Raw genomic sequence first — 16,039 nt, 5'->3', positions numbered from 1 at the left:
TTTACACAGTCCCTGTACTACCCATGTTTTTCTTGTTAAGCGAATTTCAGAATGTTGATTGAGACACTGCAGCATCCTAGCCATGAATGCTTTGCCTTGGACTAAAGAACACTTTATAAACATAATTGTTAAGTATCATTACTTTCATGTGGTAAAGTAATTAAACCTTTATTTACTTGGATATGAGATCATGTAACTTAGGCCCCTCTGCATAGATAGGTCATATGCAGGGTCTCTTAGGTTATACTTAAATAATTTTTAGGGCAAAATCTCAAAAATTGGGGGGTTTTTTTGAGTCTTTAACTACTATGTAGTTGAAATTCAAATTATCTATAGGACTATATTATATGCCATTTGAAATATTGTGTTATTTTTACTAATGATGAGTTATGAGTAATCGTTTTCCTATAAAATGTATCAGATATATTTATTTACTTTCTCTGATTTAAAGAGAAAAGTTCTGAACTTGATAACCCCTTTGATCATGTTAAACCTAATAAATTTGGCTATAAAGAATGGATTTTGCCCTGGCATGCTATTAATATTCTCTATTACAGTTTTCCTAGGGTCGAGAACATTCTTTTAAACTGCTTGTAAAGGGTAGTTTTTATACAATCATGGAAGCATATATATAAAAGAACCTCAGTCAAGTCACAACATTTATTAAATACCTACTATGTACCAGATACTGTGCTAAATCCTGGTGATACAAAAAACAAGTGTCCTCCTCCCCCAAAACAAAACAAAATTGGTTCCTACTCTCGAGGAGCTCATAGTCTAATGGGGTGAGGGGAGATGCTTGGGGACAGCATAGAAATAAAATATATACAGGATAAATTGGAAATACTCTGAGGAAGAAGGCAGTAGTATTAATGAAAGGCCTCTGAGGTGTCTTCTGACTCCTAATATTTTATTGTGTTTCTGAACTGAGAGGTAACCAAGGGCTTAGCAAACCAAATTTTAATTAATCTACCTTTCAAAGCCCTTCCCACTCTGGTCCCAGATTACCTTTACAGCCTAATTAAAAGTTACTTCTCTGATCAAGACAAGTTCACCCTCCTTTCCTCATTTGGGACACTCTCGTGTCCTGGCCTTGTGCCTTTGCCCCCATGGCCAGAATGTACTAGCTGCCCCTGTGTATTATCTCCTGACCTCTGCCCTTTAGAATGATTTATTTCCTTGAAAACCCCATTTTAAATGCCACTTTCTAAGGAAAGACTTACCTGATCACCTCAGGTGCTGTTCCTCCACCCCAAAATTTAGCTTGCATATATTTAATATCTACGTATTTGTGTATGTGTCATCTCGCTAATATAGTACAAGCACCTTCAGGGCAAGGACAGTTGCACTGTTATCCCTGGCATTGGGTATCTGACTGTGTAATCCTGGGCAAGGCACTTAGCCTATCACTAGAGGGAATTTCCTCATGCTAGAGTTCTCAGTACCAATGAAATCACCAGTCAAGTCTCCATCCCTTTCCCCAGTACTTTGCACAGTGCATAGCATGTGGTAGTAAATACTTGTTGAGTCATATATACCACAGAACATGTTGTAGTTGCATAGCACACATTTAATGCATCCAATCTGGGCATTTTATGGATAGATGGAAAACCATCTCCCCTCCTCGTCTTTCTAGGTCCGACTTAACTTAGCTGTTCATGCCTGGAAGCATTCCTCCTACGCAGCATCCTTTCAACCCAAAAGCAGGCCATGGAGAGAGATCCTCTAGGCCGCTGCTCTGCTTCTGTGTCTTTTCAGTCTTTCTCATATTTACCCATTGACACTCTAGGCATCATCTTATATGGGCTCGTTGGATGTTTTTCACAACTCATGTATTCCCTCCCCCAAAAAACCTTTGTTTCCTTATGGAAAAATCCATAAATGTTCAGGATCAGTATAATCAGTCAATCTGCACCATTTATCCAGTATTATCAAAGGATGAGATTTTGAGTCAGCTAATTTTCCAGATAAGTAAAGGGTATATCTTTAGGCAACTATATTTTTTAAAATAATTTTTTTTATGGAATACTCTGATCCTTCAGTGGAAATTAGCACTTTAATTTGAGTACTCAATCCTGTGGGGCAGATCTGATCCTACCCACCTTTCTTTGTCCATGTTCACATATAAATCCTTTGTAAGTGGTTTCCTAGTACGCTTGGAAGCTACTCTCCAGGTCTTTTATATATATATATATATATATATATATATATGAGCACAAGTTATTGTTGGTAATATTCTACAGCCTATTTATGCTCAATATATCTCTCTTTTGCGCTTAGGGTCCCCCACAATTATGATCCATAAGGGATTTTGGTAGTCTATGATTCTCAGTTCTGTAGCTTATTATGATGGAAATCCTTCTAAACTGTATGGCACAATTCCCAGCCTTAAAAAATGAAATATATAGAATGTGATTTATCTTTTTCTAAGTGATGCTTCACTGTGATATGGAGGTGATGCTAGGTTCTTGAAGGCTTTGCAAAGCTTTGACAGGTTCTACCATACTCAAAACACTCAAAAGTGTGGACCCATTGAAAAACCATCTTTTTTTCTAAAGAACAGACTATCTAGTTAGGTTTGAACCAGTAGTGAAATGTCAGTGCTAAGTCAAATTTAGATATTAATTCTTTGGTTATGATAAACCTCTGAAAAGAGAGAACAAAATAGGCTTAGTCCAGGGGTGGGGAACCTGAGGCCTCGAGGCCTTAGTTCCTATAGTCTTCTTCTGCTGTTGCTGTTGCAGCGATGATGGGGGAATAGAAGAAAAGGTGTAAGAAGATGCTATAAATAACATAATTTTTATAGATTTACTTAGCTGTTGGTACTTTAAATATGAGATCCTTGTCCAGTGATTCAGGTGAGCATATTAGTGATTGAACTGAATCATAACAATCTTGACATTTTAGCAAACAGGCAAAAGGGAAATAGCAGTCAAATGAACGGATGGTACTCTTGATTCTTCTATAAGAGTGATTTTCTGGTACATCCAAAGGCAACAACAAACACTCATTTGATGGGACAATTAATCACATTGTATTTTTTGTTCATGATAAATATTTGAAAAAAACCACTATGAAGATAATTGTACCTTGTGGTCCAACATCTGTTGCAAACAATGAAAAGGAAGAAAAATTCTACAAAGACATTGACCAAAAAAAAAAAGAGAGAGAGATCAAAATATACATTATTCAGTAACTTCAATAGAGTTAGGCACAGTAGAGGACAATTAAAAATATATTAAGAAAAAGAAATGTGAAAGGTTAAAATCCCTAAACCTCTGTATAATAGACATTTTTCTTCAAGGAGAGAATACGTGGGCACTCAATGTGGCAAGCATTAAATAACCTCAGAAAAAATGAAATTAAGTTATGTCATCAGATAGAAAATAACTACAAATAGCCACTGCCAAATCAGCTGTCTTTGTCTTGTCGGATCGTTGTCTTCTTAGAGCAAAACTCAAAATCGGTACCTAGTCACAAAGAAAATAAAAATTAGATTTAGTATGCAATTGAAGAATCTCCAGCCTGACTTATTTAAATAACTTCTTGATAATAAAAATAGGTAAAAGAATAGATATTGACAATAGGCTGCATTTATTAATTCCCAAGGAATATTAATCATCAGTCAAGAAACTGGAAGAAAAAAAAAAGCCTAGAAACTACCTCAGCCGGCAAACAATTTTTGCCAAGCAGAGAGAGATGATAGATCTGGCAAGGGCAGTGCTGGTTTAAAACTTAAACTCATTTGTAAAATCTGACAGTTGAAAATAGTGGAATATTGCAGATAGCAATAGTCCTAAAAGAAGCAGCAGCTTTGTGAGATGCTTAGAGCTTTAGACTTAGAGTCAGAAAGACCTGAATTCAAATCCTACCTCAGTGTGAACCTTGACTTTGTCTTCAGGATATTAGGGTGAGAGTGTTTGCAACTGTCTACGTGTTTATTAATATATCATTGGTCCCAATATGCTAAGGAAATGAGATATTCTAAGAGGCAAAAGTGATGAGGGAATGCAGTCCAGGCATGGTGTACCAGCCAGTGCAAAAGCTTGGAGAAGAGAGAATATCATTTATGATCAACACTGAGTTTGAATGGGCCACAGAGTTTGTGAAGTTAATATGTAATGAGACCAGAGCCAGGTTTTGAAGAGCTTTCAGTGCCCAAAGAAGTTTGTACTTTATTTTAGAAGCAGTCAGGAGCCACTGAAGTTTCTTGAGCAGGATAATAACATGGTCAGACTTGTGGTCAGTAAAGTCGCCTTTAGCAGCTATGTGAAAGATGGATTGGAGAGGAGAGAAAACTGAGACAGAAAAGCCAGTTGGGGGCTTTTTGCGGTGAGGACCCTAACTAGGGTGTTGGCCTTATGATTAGAGAGAATTGGCTTGCTGGAACAAGAAGACTTGGGAGTGGTGAGGGACATACTAATGCCCTTCAGATAACCGAGAGTCTGAATGGTGCTTTGAAAAGAGCTGAACTTAAGGGTCATGGGGACATCAATTCAGATCTCAGCTTGGCCACTTACTGTCTTTATGCACTTGGGCAAGTTGCATGATCCCTCTGGGCACAATTTCTCATCTGTAAAATGAGGAGGTTGGACCAGATAACCTCTTCTAATGTCCTAGATACATGACCCCATATGTCATACTGAAGGAAAGGAACACATTTTGGTGGCCTGTTCACCTTGTTATCCAATAAGAATTTCAGGATGAAAAGGTTTTTTGTCAAAAAGCAAAAGCAAAATTGCCCTGTACCTCAGTATATTTGCATAAACTTTAGCAATATTGGAGAAGAATCAAACTGGGGTTTTAAAGAACAGCCTAGATTCTGTCATATTTATCTTGTATCAAGTCTCTGTAAGAACTGTTTCAGGGGTGCTAAAGCTCAGAATCAGATAATGCTTGTAATGTATGGTAAGGATAACAACAACAACAAAAGGCATTTTAACTTCATTATAGACAAAAGCCTTCTCTTGGCTAGAATTAATGCTCAGGGAGATTGGGATGATGATGATAATGGACTATGATGAAAAGGCTAAAACAACAACTCTCACTTTACTTGTTTTCCAAGGAAGATCCTCTTTGGATTAGGAACAACAGATTGAAAATAGTTGGAAGGGTATGGAATTCTAAGATTAAGCAATGAGATGGTCAGCATCATGCTGCCCTCAGTAAGTTCAAATCACCGGGACCCAGATGTCCTAGAATTCTTTAAAAACTGTCAAATGTGATTATTGATCCATTTTTGGTAATTTTAGAAAGGCTGTAGAGGATGAAAGAGGGTACAACTAGAAAAGAGCAAATGTCCCCATTTTTCGATTTATTTTTAATTGTTTTTTTAAAAAGTGACTAGAGGAGATTAAGGGAAGATTCAGCCAACTGCATACCAGAGATCATGACTTATTTTTACAAAGTTTTAGAAAATAGTAGTAAGAGGTTGATATAGGAAACCTCTGATTACTAGAAAGCCATTTATCTTCCTGAATGACTTCAATAAGAACAGATTGCCTGAGACTAACCTAATGATAGCTCTTTTTTTGACAAGGTAACTAGACAGGTAGATTGGTGAAATGCTTTAGAAAGAGTATGCATTGGTATCAGCTCAGAGGGAGGTTTCTAGAGTGCCCCATGTATCTTTCCTTGATCCTATGTTCCACATTTTGATCAGTAATTTAAATAAAAGTGTGTGTTGCTTGTCAACTTTGAAGATGGTATATTGCTTGGAAAGATAGTTAACACTTTGAATTACAATGCCTGGATCCAGAAAGCACTTGGTAGGCTCAAACATTGGGCTGATTTGAATTGAATAAAATTTAACGGTGTTAAATAGAAGGTTTTATACTTGATTCCAAAAATCAAATACAGTATAGGGGAGACATATCTAAACCACAATTCTGTGAAAAAAGACCCCGGGTGTTTTGGCACACCCTGAGTCCAATATGAGTTAGCAATGTGACATGGCAGCCAAAAATGCTAATGTTGTCTTAAGCTTCAGTAAGAGAGGTATGGTGTCCATAATGTGGGAGGCAAATGTTTTTTACCCAGTCCTCATCAGACCACATGTATAATATTATATTTAGTCCTGTCAAAAGAGAGAAATCAGGATGGTATGTGGAACTGGAGAATATGCCTTTTTTAGAGTTAGTTGAAGGAGCTAGAGATTTTTAGAGTGGAGCAAAGAAGAATACAGAGGACATGATAACATTTTCAAGTAACCGAATGACTGTCATTTAAAGGAGCAGTTAACTCTTGTTCTGTTCAGTCCCAAAGGCAGAACTAGCAACTGTGGTTAGAAGTTGTAGAGGTGACTATCTAGGTTTAATATGAGGACTAACTTTCTAACAATTAGAGCTACTTATTAGTTAAATATGTTGCTTTTTTCTTTTTTTCTTTTTTTTTTTTTTTTTAGGCAGTTGGGGTTAAGTGACTTGCCCAGGGTCACACAGCTAGTAAGTGTCAGGTATTTGGTCTGAGGCTGGATTTGAACTCAGGTACTTCTGACTTCAGGGGCAGTGCTTTATCCACTGCGCCACCTAGCTGCCCCAATAGGTTGCTTTTTAAAGAGAGTTTATTTGCCCTCATTAGAGTTCTTTAAGCATTTTCTCAGTTGAGTCGCTTGTCGGATGGGCTGCAAAAGAGATTCTTGATCACATAAGATTTGTACTAGTTATGTCTGGATCCTGTGGTCTCAGAAGAACAGGCCATTGTAAAGGGAATAAAGTTAACAAACTATGTTAAATTGGTGACTTTGGTACTAAACTAGCAAATTCAAGCATTGTTATCCTACCTCCATCTCTTGCATTTATCCTCTTATATACACTCACATAGCCACCAATCTCTCCCTGGTATAGGCCCTCATCACCTCTCCTCAGAACTATTACATTAGCCTCCTAATTAATCTCCCCTTCTCAAGTCTCACCCCTGTCCCATCCACCCAAAGCGAGTTTCCCAAAGCACATGTCAGACAGTGTCACTTCGTACTCAGTTAACTCCATTAGCTTCTCATTGCCTATGGGATCAAATATAACTTCCTGTTCGACATTTAAAGCCCCTCACAACCTGGCTCCAACCTCACTTGTGTGTGTCTCACTCCCTTTCATGTAGTCTTCAGTCTAGCCAGACTGACATTCTTGTTCTGTTTCACTCATGATATTCCCTCTCTCCTCTCAGGGCCTTGCCCTCCTGTGTGTAGAATTCACTCCCTCCTTTCTTCCACCTTTTGAAATCCATAGTGTTCTTCAGAGCTTAGCTCCTACATAAAGCCTTTCCTCATCCCCTGCATTGCATGGCCTCCACCCTGAAATTAATTTGGATTTACTTTATATATACTTAGTGTCCCTAGATAGATTATAAATTCCATGAGGCTTGGGACTGTTTCATTTTTATCTTTATGTCCTCAGTCCCTGACAGTACCAGATCTATAGCAGATGTTTAATAAATTCTTATTGATTGATTGATTGATTGATTTGATTCTGACCTGAGCAAAGTGCTTTGTAAAGAAGCTTCTACAAGTCTTTTTCTTACTTTAGGGTTAACGACTTCTCTTCTAGGCGGTTAAGTTTGCCAGAAATCTGACCACTATGTAAATGGAGTGGAGTAAGGGACAAAATCTTGTCCCACTTTCAAATAAGGGAAAGGAATAAAATCTGCAGACCATAGTTTGATGCCTGCTAAAATTCTAGAGTGTTACCAAAAGAGAGAATTAAAATCTAGTAAAGCAAACAGTGATCAAAAAGAACCATCATGACTTCATTAGAATGGGTCATGGCAGAAGAACCTCATTTCTTTTTCTGACAGGATAGATAAGAATATTGTTGAGCAGCAGTTCGCAAAAAGTGTGCCACAAATACTAAATGTACTACAGCTTTTTCTTAGGTGTGCTATAGAATTTTAGATATTATATTATTTCAGTTCAAAGAAAATTCATAAATAATTTCACTATATTTTCCTGGCCTCGCATTTTTAATACGGCAGATATAATATTCCTTTAAAAAATTCACATGCCCAGTAACATTGAAATCCATCAACAAAAATGAACTACTATCATTGAAGAGATTCTGCACATATGCGAGTCTCTTCTTTCTCCCAGAGTGCTGTATAGTGTGCCAGAATTTCATTTTCAGAACCCCAATTGTAGATAGAATTTACCTAGACTAGAAAGGAGAACATAAGCTCACTGTGCGTGGCTGAAATAAAGACTAGCATTGCCTTCCCTAAGGTAGATCATAAGATAATGAGGGTAGGGGCAAATACAGTTATTTACTTAGGCTTTGTTTTGTTGCTTCAAGAAGTCTGTATATTATGTCTGTTAAGCTGTTAAATTTAAAATTGTCTCTTAAAAAAGAAGCCATGTCCATGAAGAACATTAACACTCAAAAAGATAAAAAAGACAATATATTATTAAATTCCAGATTAGCACTTTAAAGCTTTACTTTATTAGCTAGACAGATTACTTATTACTGAAGATTTCTGATAGTCTTTGTTCTTCCCTAGTGAATGAAAAGACAGAGGAAGAATCAAGGAATACAACATTAAAAATAGAAATAATAAATTAAGAGTCTCTAAAATGCCTTTTATTATTTATATATTTGAGTGTAAATATATGTGCATATATACATGTCTAAATTTGCAAATCCAATACATATTTCAACACACCTGTGATTTTTAAATCGTATATCACTTTGATGTGGTATTTGAGAAAACTGTAACTGGTGCCTATTGCTGTGACCTATTCGTAAACTATGTTGTTCAGCAATTTTTCAGTTGTATCCAATTCTGCATGACCCCATTTGGGGTTTTCTTGGCAACTATTCATAAATAGTTAATACAAAATGTTCCTTGCTGCTTCCAAGAATAGATTCCTAGCTTTAAACAAGTAAATATTATCTAATTTGAATACATTAATACATGGTATTGAATACAGATATAAAGGTGGATGTGAATGCCAGATTGTCACAGTTTAAGAAGGAATTTCTAATTAAAAGAAAACAAGTATAAATTGTTTGATCAACCATGCTAATATAATTGTTAAAATGGATACTTTCATATTTTTTTTTAAATATGCTTTCATCATTATTCTTCCTATAAAGTGGAATTTTATCATCATGCTTACATATTAGAACTTAATAGTGCTATCCATTCTGGGTCTAAGATCACTCAGTATATTTATTTTTATGCTTATATGTGCAGCCTCATTGTTCTGGGAGACACATGGATCTTTCAGTTTCATTGAAGAGACAAACACATGAGAATATAAACCATACAAGTCTGTATATTATTAAATGCCAGATAAGCATTTGTCTGTGGTAAAGACATCAACGTTTCGCAGGGCTACTATGATCAGAGTTTTTTTTAGGCATTTACTATGTGTCTGACCATGTCACTCACCTGCTCAAGAAGCTTCATTGCTTCCAAAATAAAATACATACTTATAGCCTTTTTTTACAATTTGCTCCCCTACATTCCAGCCAAACCAGCCTTCTTACTCTTCTATGTCCCTTTTCATAGGCTGTTAGGCCCTTGTCTGAAATGTTTTTCCTCCTCACCTCAGCCTCCTAGTAACCACGCCCTGTCTTTAAGGCTCAGCTCCACTGCCACTTTCTACAAAAGGCATTTCCTGTTTTCCATAGTTGTTAGTGCTTCCCCAGCATCCCCTTAACCCCCATGTCAGTCTTCTAGAAAACCTGCCCTCGTCTTTCCAGTACCTAATAAATAACCTTACTTCTCATGTAACGCTTTGTTCATTGCCCCACTGATGTAAAGTGCATTTGAAGTCTAAGTTCATTATATCAGAAGAATTAAAAAATGCTTCTTAGAGGAGGTGGCATTTGAGTTACTGAAGAGTCACCAGTTTAAGGGGTATGACATTCCAGGCCTATGCAGTAATGTGAATAATGGCATCTATTGCAGCAGGACAGTAAAAGGCATACATAGGGGTTGGCATATAGGTCACTTTGCCTCAGTTATATTGTAAATGGAAAGAAATGGCATGAATTAGGGGTGGAGAGAAAGAAGGTTGTATCAGATAGTTGTAAATCACGAAATTAATGGGCAAAGCAGTTTAAACTTTGTAGAAATATGGAATTATTAAAAAGTAGTTAGCACTCTCAAATGTGGCAGAATGATTAAAAAAAATAAAGAAAGAAGCCTGTGGCTTTTGTCATTCAGAGATCATTGATGTATTCCAACTGTTCAAGTTTAAGTAAAAAGGTGGATGTGAATGCCAGATTGTCACAGTTTAAGGAGGAATATCTAATTAAAACAAAATAGGTATAAATCACTCAAAAAATTTTACAGTGAAAAGAAGTAGAGAAATACAAAGATGCTGAGAGAGCAACAAGGATAACCATGCCATAAGGTAAAACCACATTATAAATAAGTCTTTTTTGTTACTTTAGTAATTTAGTAATTTGTCTTAATACCTAAATTCAATTTATAGCAAATAACATTATAGTAAAGTTTCAGTATACTTGGCTTTATTCATGAGAGTTCTTTATATCATCTGCTTATTATTCACTGTTAACTTATTTTCTACCTTCTTTGTACTTGAGTAGTCTAACCTTTCTAAAAAATTAAAATAGCACATTAATGTGTAAGGAAAAGAGTATTGTTTGCTTCTTTAGGAGCCTTTGTATTTTAGGAAAAGCCTGAGTTTGGACAGTAAGGCAACAAGTGTTTATTAAATGCTTACTATGTCCCAGATGTGCTCAGTGCTGTAAGAAGGATACAAATATAAGCAACAATTGAATTCAATTCAGTAAGCATTTATTAAGTGCCTACTATGTGCCAGGTACTATGCTGAGTGCTGGGGTTACAAAAAAAGGCAAGAGACAGCCTTTAACCCTCAAGGAGCTTACAATCTAATGGGGGAGACAGTGCACAAAAGAGAACTGGTGGGGTGGGATGAAGTAAGGGTAGGTAACCTCTGGAGCATGGTGTCACTGTTCAAAAAATCAGAAACAGAGTCAGGAGGGGGAATGAAAGTTGGCTAGCTTGGTTCCTCCCCCTGCTGAAAGTAGTTCAGCAGTGGGAGAAGAGGGCCCAGCATGGCAAAGGTATGTTCCAGGGTGAGGAGACCCCAGGTGCTGAGGTAAGCTCCAGGGTGAGACAACAGCTGGGCAAAATCCAGAAAGTCAGAAGCAGAGTTGGGAGGGGAGTGCTAGACACACACATACATATATAGTTTTAGCTATATATAGTTAATTTTCTTTGAAAATTTTAAATTGTAGATAGGTGAAACAAATTATCTTTGGTAACTGAAACTTCCTTCATTCTCCTCAGCTATACTTTTCAAGATTCTATTGAATGAAGAGGAAAAAATTATTTCAAACCAGAACATTTAGGTTCACATTTACAAACCAAGTTCTTGGTATGGAAAATGGAAAGCTTTAGGGGTAGATGGGGGGGGGTGGTAAATGTCCAATGGCCCATTTATGGTCATATATTTAATATAAGTATAATATATGATATGTAGTATATACAGTATATCGTATGTACTCTATATATGTCATTTATTGTGCAATTCCATGTTCAATAGGCAAAATATTTTTGTGCTGAAAGAATAGTAATGTGCATAAAGGCAGGTCTTGGAGTCAGGAAGACCAGAATTTTAAAGTCCTACCTCTGAAGTACTATAAATGTGTGACTAAGTCAGCAACTGTCTAGACTATAAGTGTCAAATAGGCTGTCCATTTGCTTTGGTAAAAGGAATTTCCATATCTGAAATTCCTCACACTAATGTAATTACATGTCCAAATTCCCCTCCCCCCCCAAAAAAAAGGTAGAGCACAGAATCAGGTATTCAGAATGGTAAATAAAATTTCGGATATTTTTAAGTTAACTTCTCTTGAGGAAGTAATTAATATGACTAGTCATTGTTCTCCATAAGAGAATGTGATCATACTTTATTTATTGACACTAAATTTTTTAGTTTTTTGATATGTATAACATTCTCACTATAACTTAGAATAAAATAAATAATGTTCTAAATTTAGAATAATTCTTATTACTTTTTTAGTACTGAAAAGATTTTATTAATAAGAGGGTTTAAATAGGTAAAACATATATAAATTGCAACAAATCTATCATCTTTTTAAACTCTTTGTATCATTACAAATTCTGATACTTTTTTTTTCAAGATCCATTCAACTGGCATATATCTAGCGTCTGTTATATACACAGCACTGTTTTTATCATAATTAAAGAATTTCATAGACTGATTTTTGAATAATGACTATGGTATGAGTCATGGATGAATGAAAGGTAAAATCTGATGAAAGTGGAGAAGGAAGTGTGGAACAATAGTAGCTATTAAAATCCATATAGACAAACCACTCAATTTCATTAGTGCAATATGACAATATATTTCATCTCTCTGCCATTTCCCACACCTACATTGACATTTCATCACTCTCTGTCTTGTCTACTTTGTAAGGAAGTTATTAATGAGCAGGTGGTATCCGGAATGTGGGCATGGGCTGTAAAGAGATAACTGCATAACAGATTTATCACATCACTACTCCATTTAAATAACCCAAAATTATTGATGCTGGATTCAGAATTGGCTGTATTCACCCCCTACTTTGTAATATATATCAGCAAACTGTTATTAGGCTCAGGTTAGTGTGTTACTCCATCTACCCCATCCAGGTAACCTCTTTGTTAGAAATGTCTAAATAACAGCATGAAAAGGGATTTTAGAAAATAGTGGCAATAGATAGATGTTTAATCTTTACAAAAACAACTGGTAACAGTTTTACCTTTTCCTTTTAAACACCATTCTTACTGGAGATGTTAATGAGTATGGTAAATGATATTGGTTAGCAAGAGAGAATTTGTATGGATTTAGCCACAAAAATAGAACATCTAGGGTACTTTTGTACTTTTGAAAGTTTGAATCAGTGAGTTTGCTGCTATAATTCTCTGTATGATTAAGGGTATATGTTTAGTTTATGTTTGTCTTCTAGAAAAAGAGTAGATCAAAATTCAAAATTAAAATATTATAAAATTAAAAATGATCCTGTCCCATTTCCATTTGATCCTCCCAAATTTGAAATTTGTGGTAATATTCGTATTGTACTGAAATTTACTTTTACACTGTCAGTGGAAAAGGAACTTGCCAAGTAAATTAATAGTGTAAGCCACCTTATAGGGGAAATTAACTGTAATTAAATTACTGTAGCTAACAAACTTAAGAATCATCAGTAGAAAGTATAGTAGAAGGAGCCCTGGGTTTACAATCAGAAGACCTACTTGGATTTGAATCTTGCCTCAGCTGCTTAGTTGTTGGGTGACCTTTGGGCAAGTTACCATCTCTCTAGGCCTCTTTCCTTATCTGTAAAATAGTGTTGGATTAAACCAAGGATTCTTTACCTGGGATCATTGAACTTGTTTTCTAAAACAGATAATTTCAATATAATTGGTTTCCTTTGTAATCCTGTGTAGTTTTAAAATGCATTTTAAAACATCATTCCAAGCAGTGGTCCATGTTTAGGCTTCACCAGACTGCCAATCAGATCCATGGCACAAAAAATATTTAAAACTCTGGGTGGGTCTGGATGATCTGAATTAAATATGTAAGCTTTTATTATATGACAATTTTAATATTAATCAGCTTTGAACCTGTTGACCAAAAAAAATTTTTTTTGTGGATTATCTTTGTGATTTATTCATGCTTTTCCTATGTCCTGTGGATAATGAAGAGTTGGTTGTTTAACTGAGTTATAAATTGGCTTTGTGAACAATTGGCTTCTTGGCTTCTTAATGCATAATGCTATTCTGGATTAACTAATGAGAATACTATTCCTAAATATTTAAATATTTTAATTCATGGAACATTGGCAATAAAATGTTTAGTAATAAATGTTTAATTTTTAGAAAAGGGATACATTTTATTTAATAAAATAATCAAAAGAATGACATTGCTTGTTTAATTTAGCTAATGAAACATAAAGATGGTTGCTTTTTTTGCTATTAGTTAATTTTTATGTGAAGAATGCATTTTGAATTTGGAAACCAATTGATATTAGTGTTTTTTGCTCATAACTATTTTTCAACATTCATTTACTACATACATTGGCATCTGTTCTTTTATTTCATGATTAATTTCAGAATTCAGCATCTTTATCTAATTTAACATTTTCATATTTTTAAAGGTCCCCAGGTGCATCCAATTTTTCAACTTTACCAAAGATCTCTCCTTCATCTCTATCAAATAATTATAACAACATCAACAACAGAAAGTAAGCAATGTATCTTAAGAACTGTTTGTTTAATTGAATCACCCCCTTTTGATTGCAGAAAATGACTCCTATCTAGAATTGAGGATAATTTTTTTTTTTGCATTAAAACTGAATTTCTCTAAACTATTGGTTAGCTCTCCACAAAGTAAAATGAGCAAGCAGGCTCGCTTATAATTTTGCTCTTGATTTAGCATATATATTATAATAAATAATTTGAATTGTGACCTAAAAGGGATGTCTGTCAAGTATAATGTAGTTCCTTTAGAATTTAACATTTCCAACACCAGCGATCACAACCAATTATTAAAGTTTATAAATAAAATTTGTTAAATGTATTTTTTATGTGAACAATTATTAGCTGGCCTTTTATAACTCTATTTGTATCTTTATAATCATTCGTAGTGTTAGAATACCTTTACGTGAATCACTTTATATTTTTTTATGGTTATCCACGAATGGCAGTAATGCATATTTTCTTGAGACATTTGGATTAACATATACAGGTTATAGTGATATAGGCTGTAACTTGAAGTTGTATTATTTGAGACTAAAGCAGTTAAATTCTGAGAAAAAACTTTAACAATTTTTATCTTTTATAGTTTCTCATCTGAGTAAAGTATTATGTACATGCTAAGTTCACTGTAGTTATGCTATACTATACATATATACCATATATTTTACATGTCAAGTAATGCCAAGCACCTGGTATAGGGCAAATTCAAAGGAGCTCAACCTGTTTCTAATTGTCTTTCCATTAAAATATTATTCAATCTGTATTGCCAGATTGCTATCCAGCAGAACAAAATTTAGGCAAAAAATTCTAAAACACAAATATTTTGTACTGTAGCTTCTAATAAATACTACTTTTATCAGAAGTGATTTTTTCCCCTGACCAACACTTCTAGATATTAAACTATTAAAATACATGCAATTTAACTGTACATTGTAAATATATGTTAAGTTTATGTAGTGAAATGCTGTGGTGAACTGGTTCCTGACTGTTAACTAGAGATTAGTATAGCTAACATGCTCAGTAAAGGACAGTATATTCGTAGTTTATGTTTGTCTTCTCTCATTATGAAAATGGTTTTGACAATCGGTTAAATGAATCACAACCTAATAATATATTAACTTAGTGATTGGATTATTTTGGAAACCTCTTTTAACATTTTTGCTATATATTTAAGATTTATCATTACAGATAATTCTGTTATAAGGGAATTTTATTAAAATTCTCATAACTACCAGTTTGAATATTAATATATAATTTTAATACATAAAAGCATATTTCCATATTTGTAAGACTTGTTATTATGTGATAATTTAAGCAGTACTAAATCAGAATTTCTTTTTGCTTAGAGAAATATTAGAAACTACATTATAAATATTTAAAATTGACTCATTTTTTGGTTTTCGAAAGCATATAGCAGTGTGGGGTAGAACTTCAGGTTGATGTAAACATGAGTTGTCAGTGTTAAAATATATGAAGGTCACCCTTTTACACTAAGTTGCATAAATGAAATTCTGTATAGTAATTCAGTAGCCAGTTATTAAGTGTCACCCAATGGTAACACATTGAGATTGTGCTGTAAAATAAATGTATATGATGATTTTATGTGTATATGATCAAATCTTGCAAAATTCTACAGTAATTCAGTATTGTGGTTTTAAACTTTGTCATCTTGAATTATGAAAATTCAATTATAAGTGACTTAATATACTGAGTGATATATGTAGTGTAAAACATTTGACTATTTTAGCAAAATTTCCTGATAGGGCAAAAAAATATGGCAAATATGTGGCCA

General features: G+C 34.6%; 1 protein-coding gene across 4 annotated transcripts in view; it reads left to right on the top strand.

Moving 5' to 3' along the window:
- USP15 (ubiquitin specific peptidase 15) overlaps nt 1–16,039 on the top strand; it is a 157,309-nt gene that overhangs the window by 69,951 nt on the left and 71,319 nt on the right. For 3 of the 4 annotated variants that reach the window (XR_003568433.1, XM_027854169.1, XM_027854171.1), the window contains exon 7: nt 14,148–14,234. The exons of the other annotated variant lie outside the window; for it this stretch is intronic. Coding sequence is in view for 2 of the 3 variants with exons in the window: in XM_027854169.1 (XP_027709970.1) it covers nt 14,148–14,234 (87 nt within the window). In the remaining variant the exon portion in view is untranslated. The remainder of the gene's footprint in view (nt 1–14,147; nt 14,235–16,039) is intronic. 4 annotated transcript variants of the gene reach the window in all.

The sequence above is a fragment of the Vombatus ursinus genome, unplaced genomic scaffold, assembly GCF_900497805.2.
Source record: "Vombatus ursinus unplaced genomic scaffold, bare-nosed wombat genome assembly UNPS02010320.1, whole genome shotgun sequence".
NCBI lineage: Eukaryota > Metazoa > Chordata > Mammalia > Diprotodontia > Vombatidae > Vombatus > Vombatus ursinus.
Note: the sequence above shows the minus strand (reverse complement) of the source record. Positions and strands in the feature narration are given on the sequence as shown.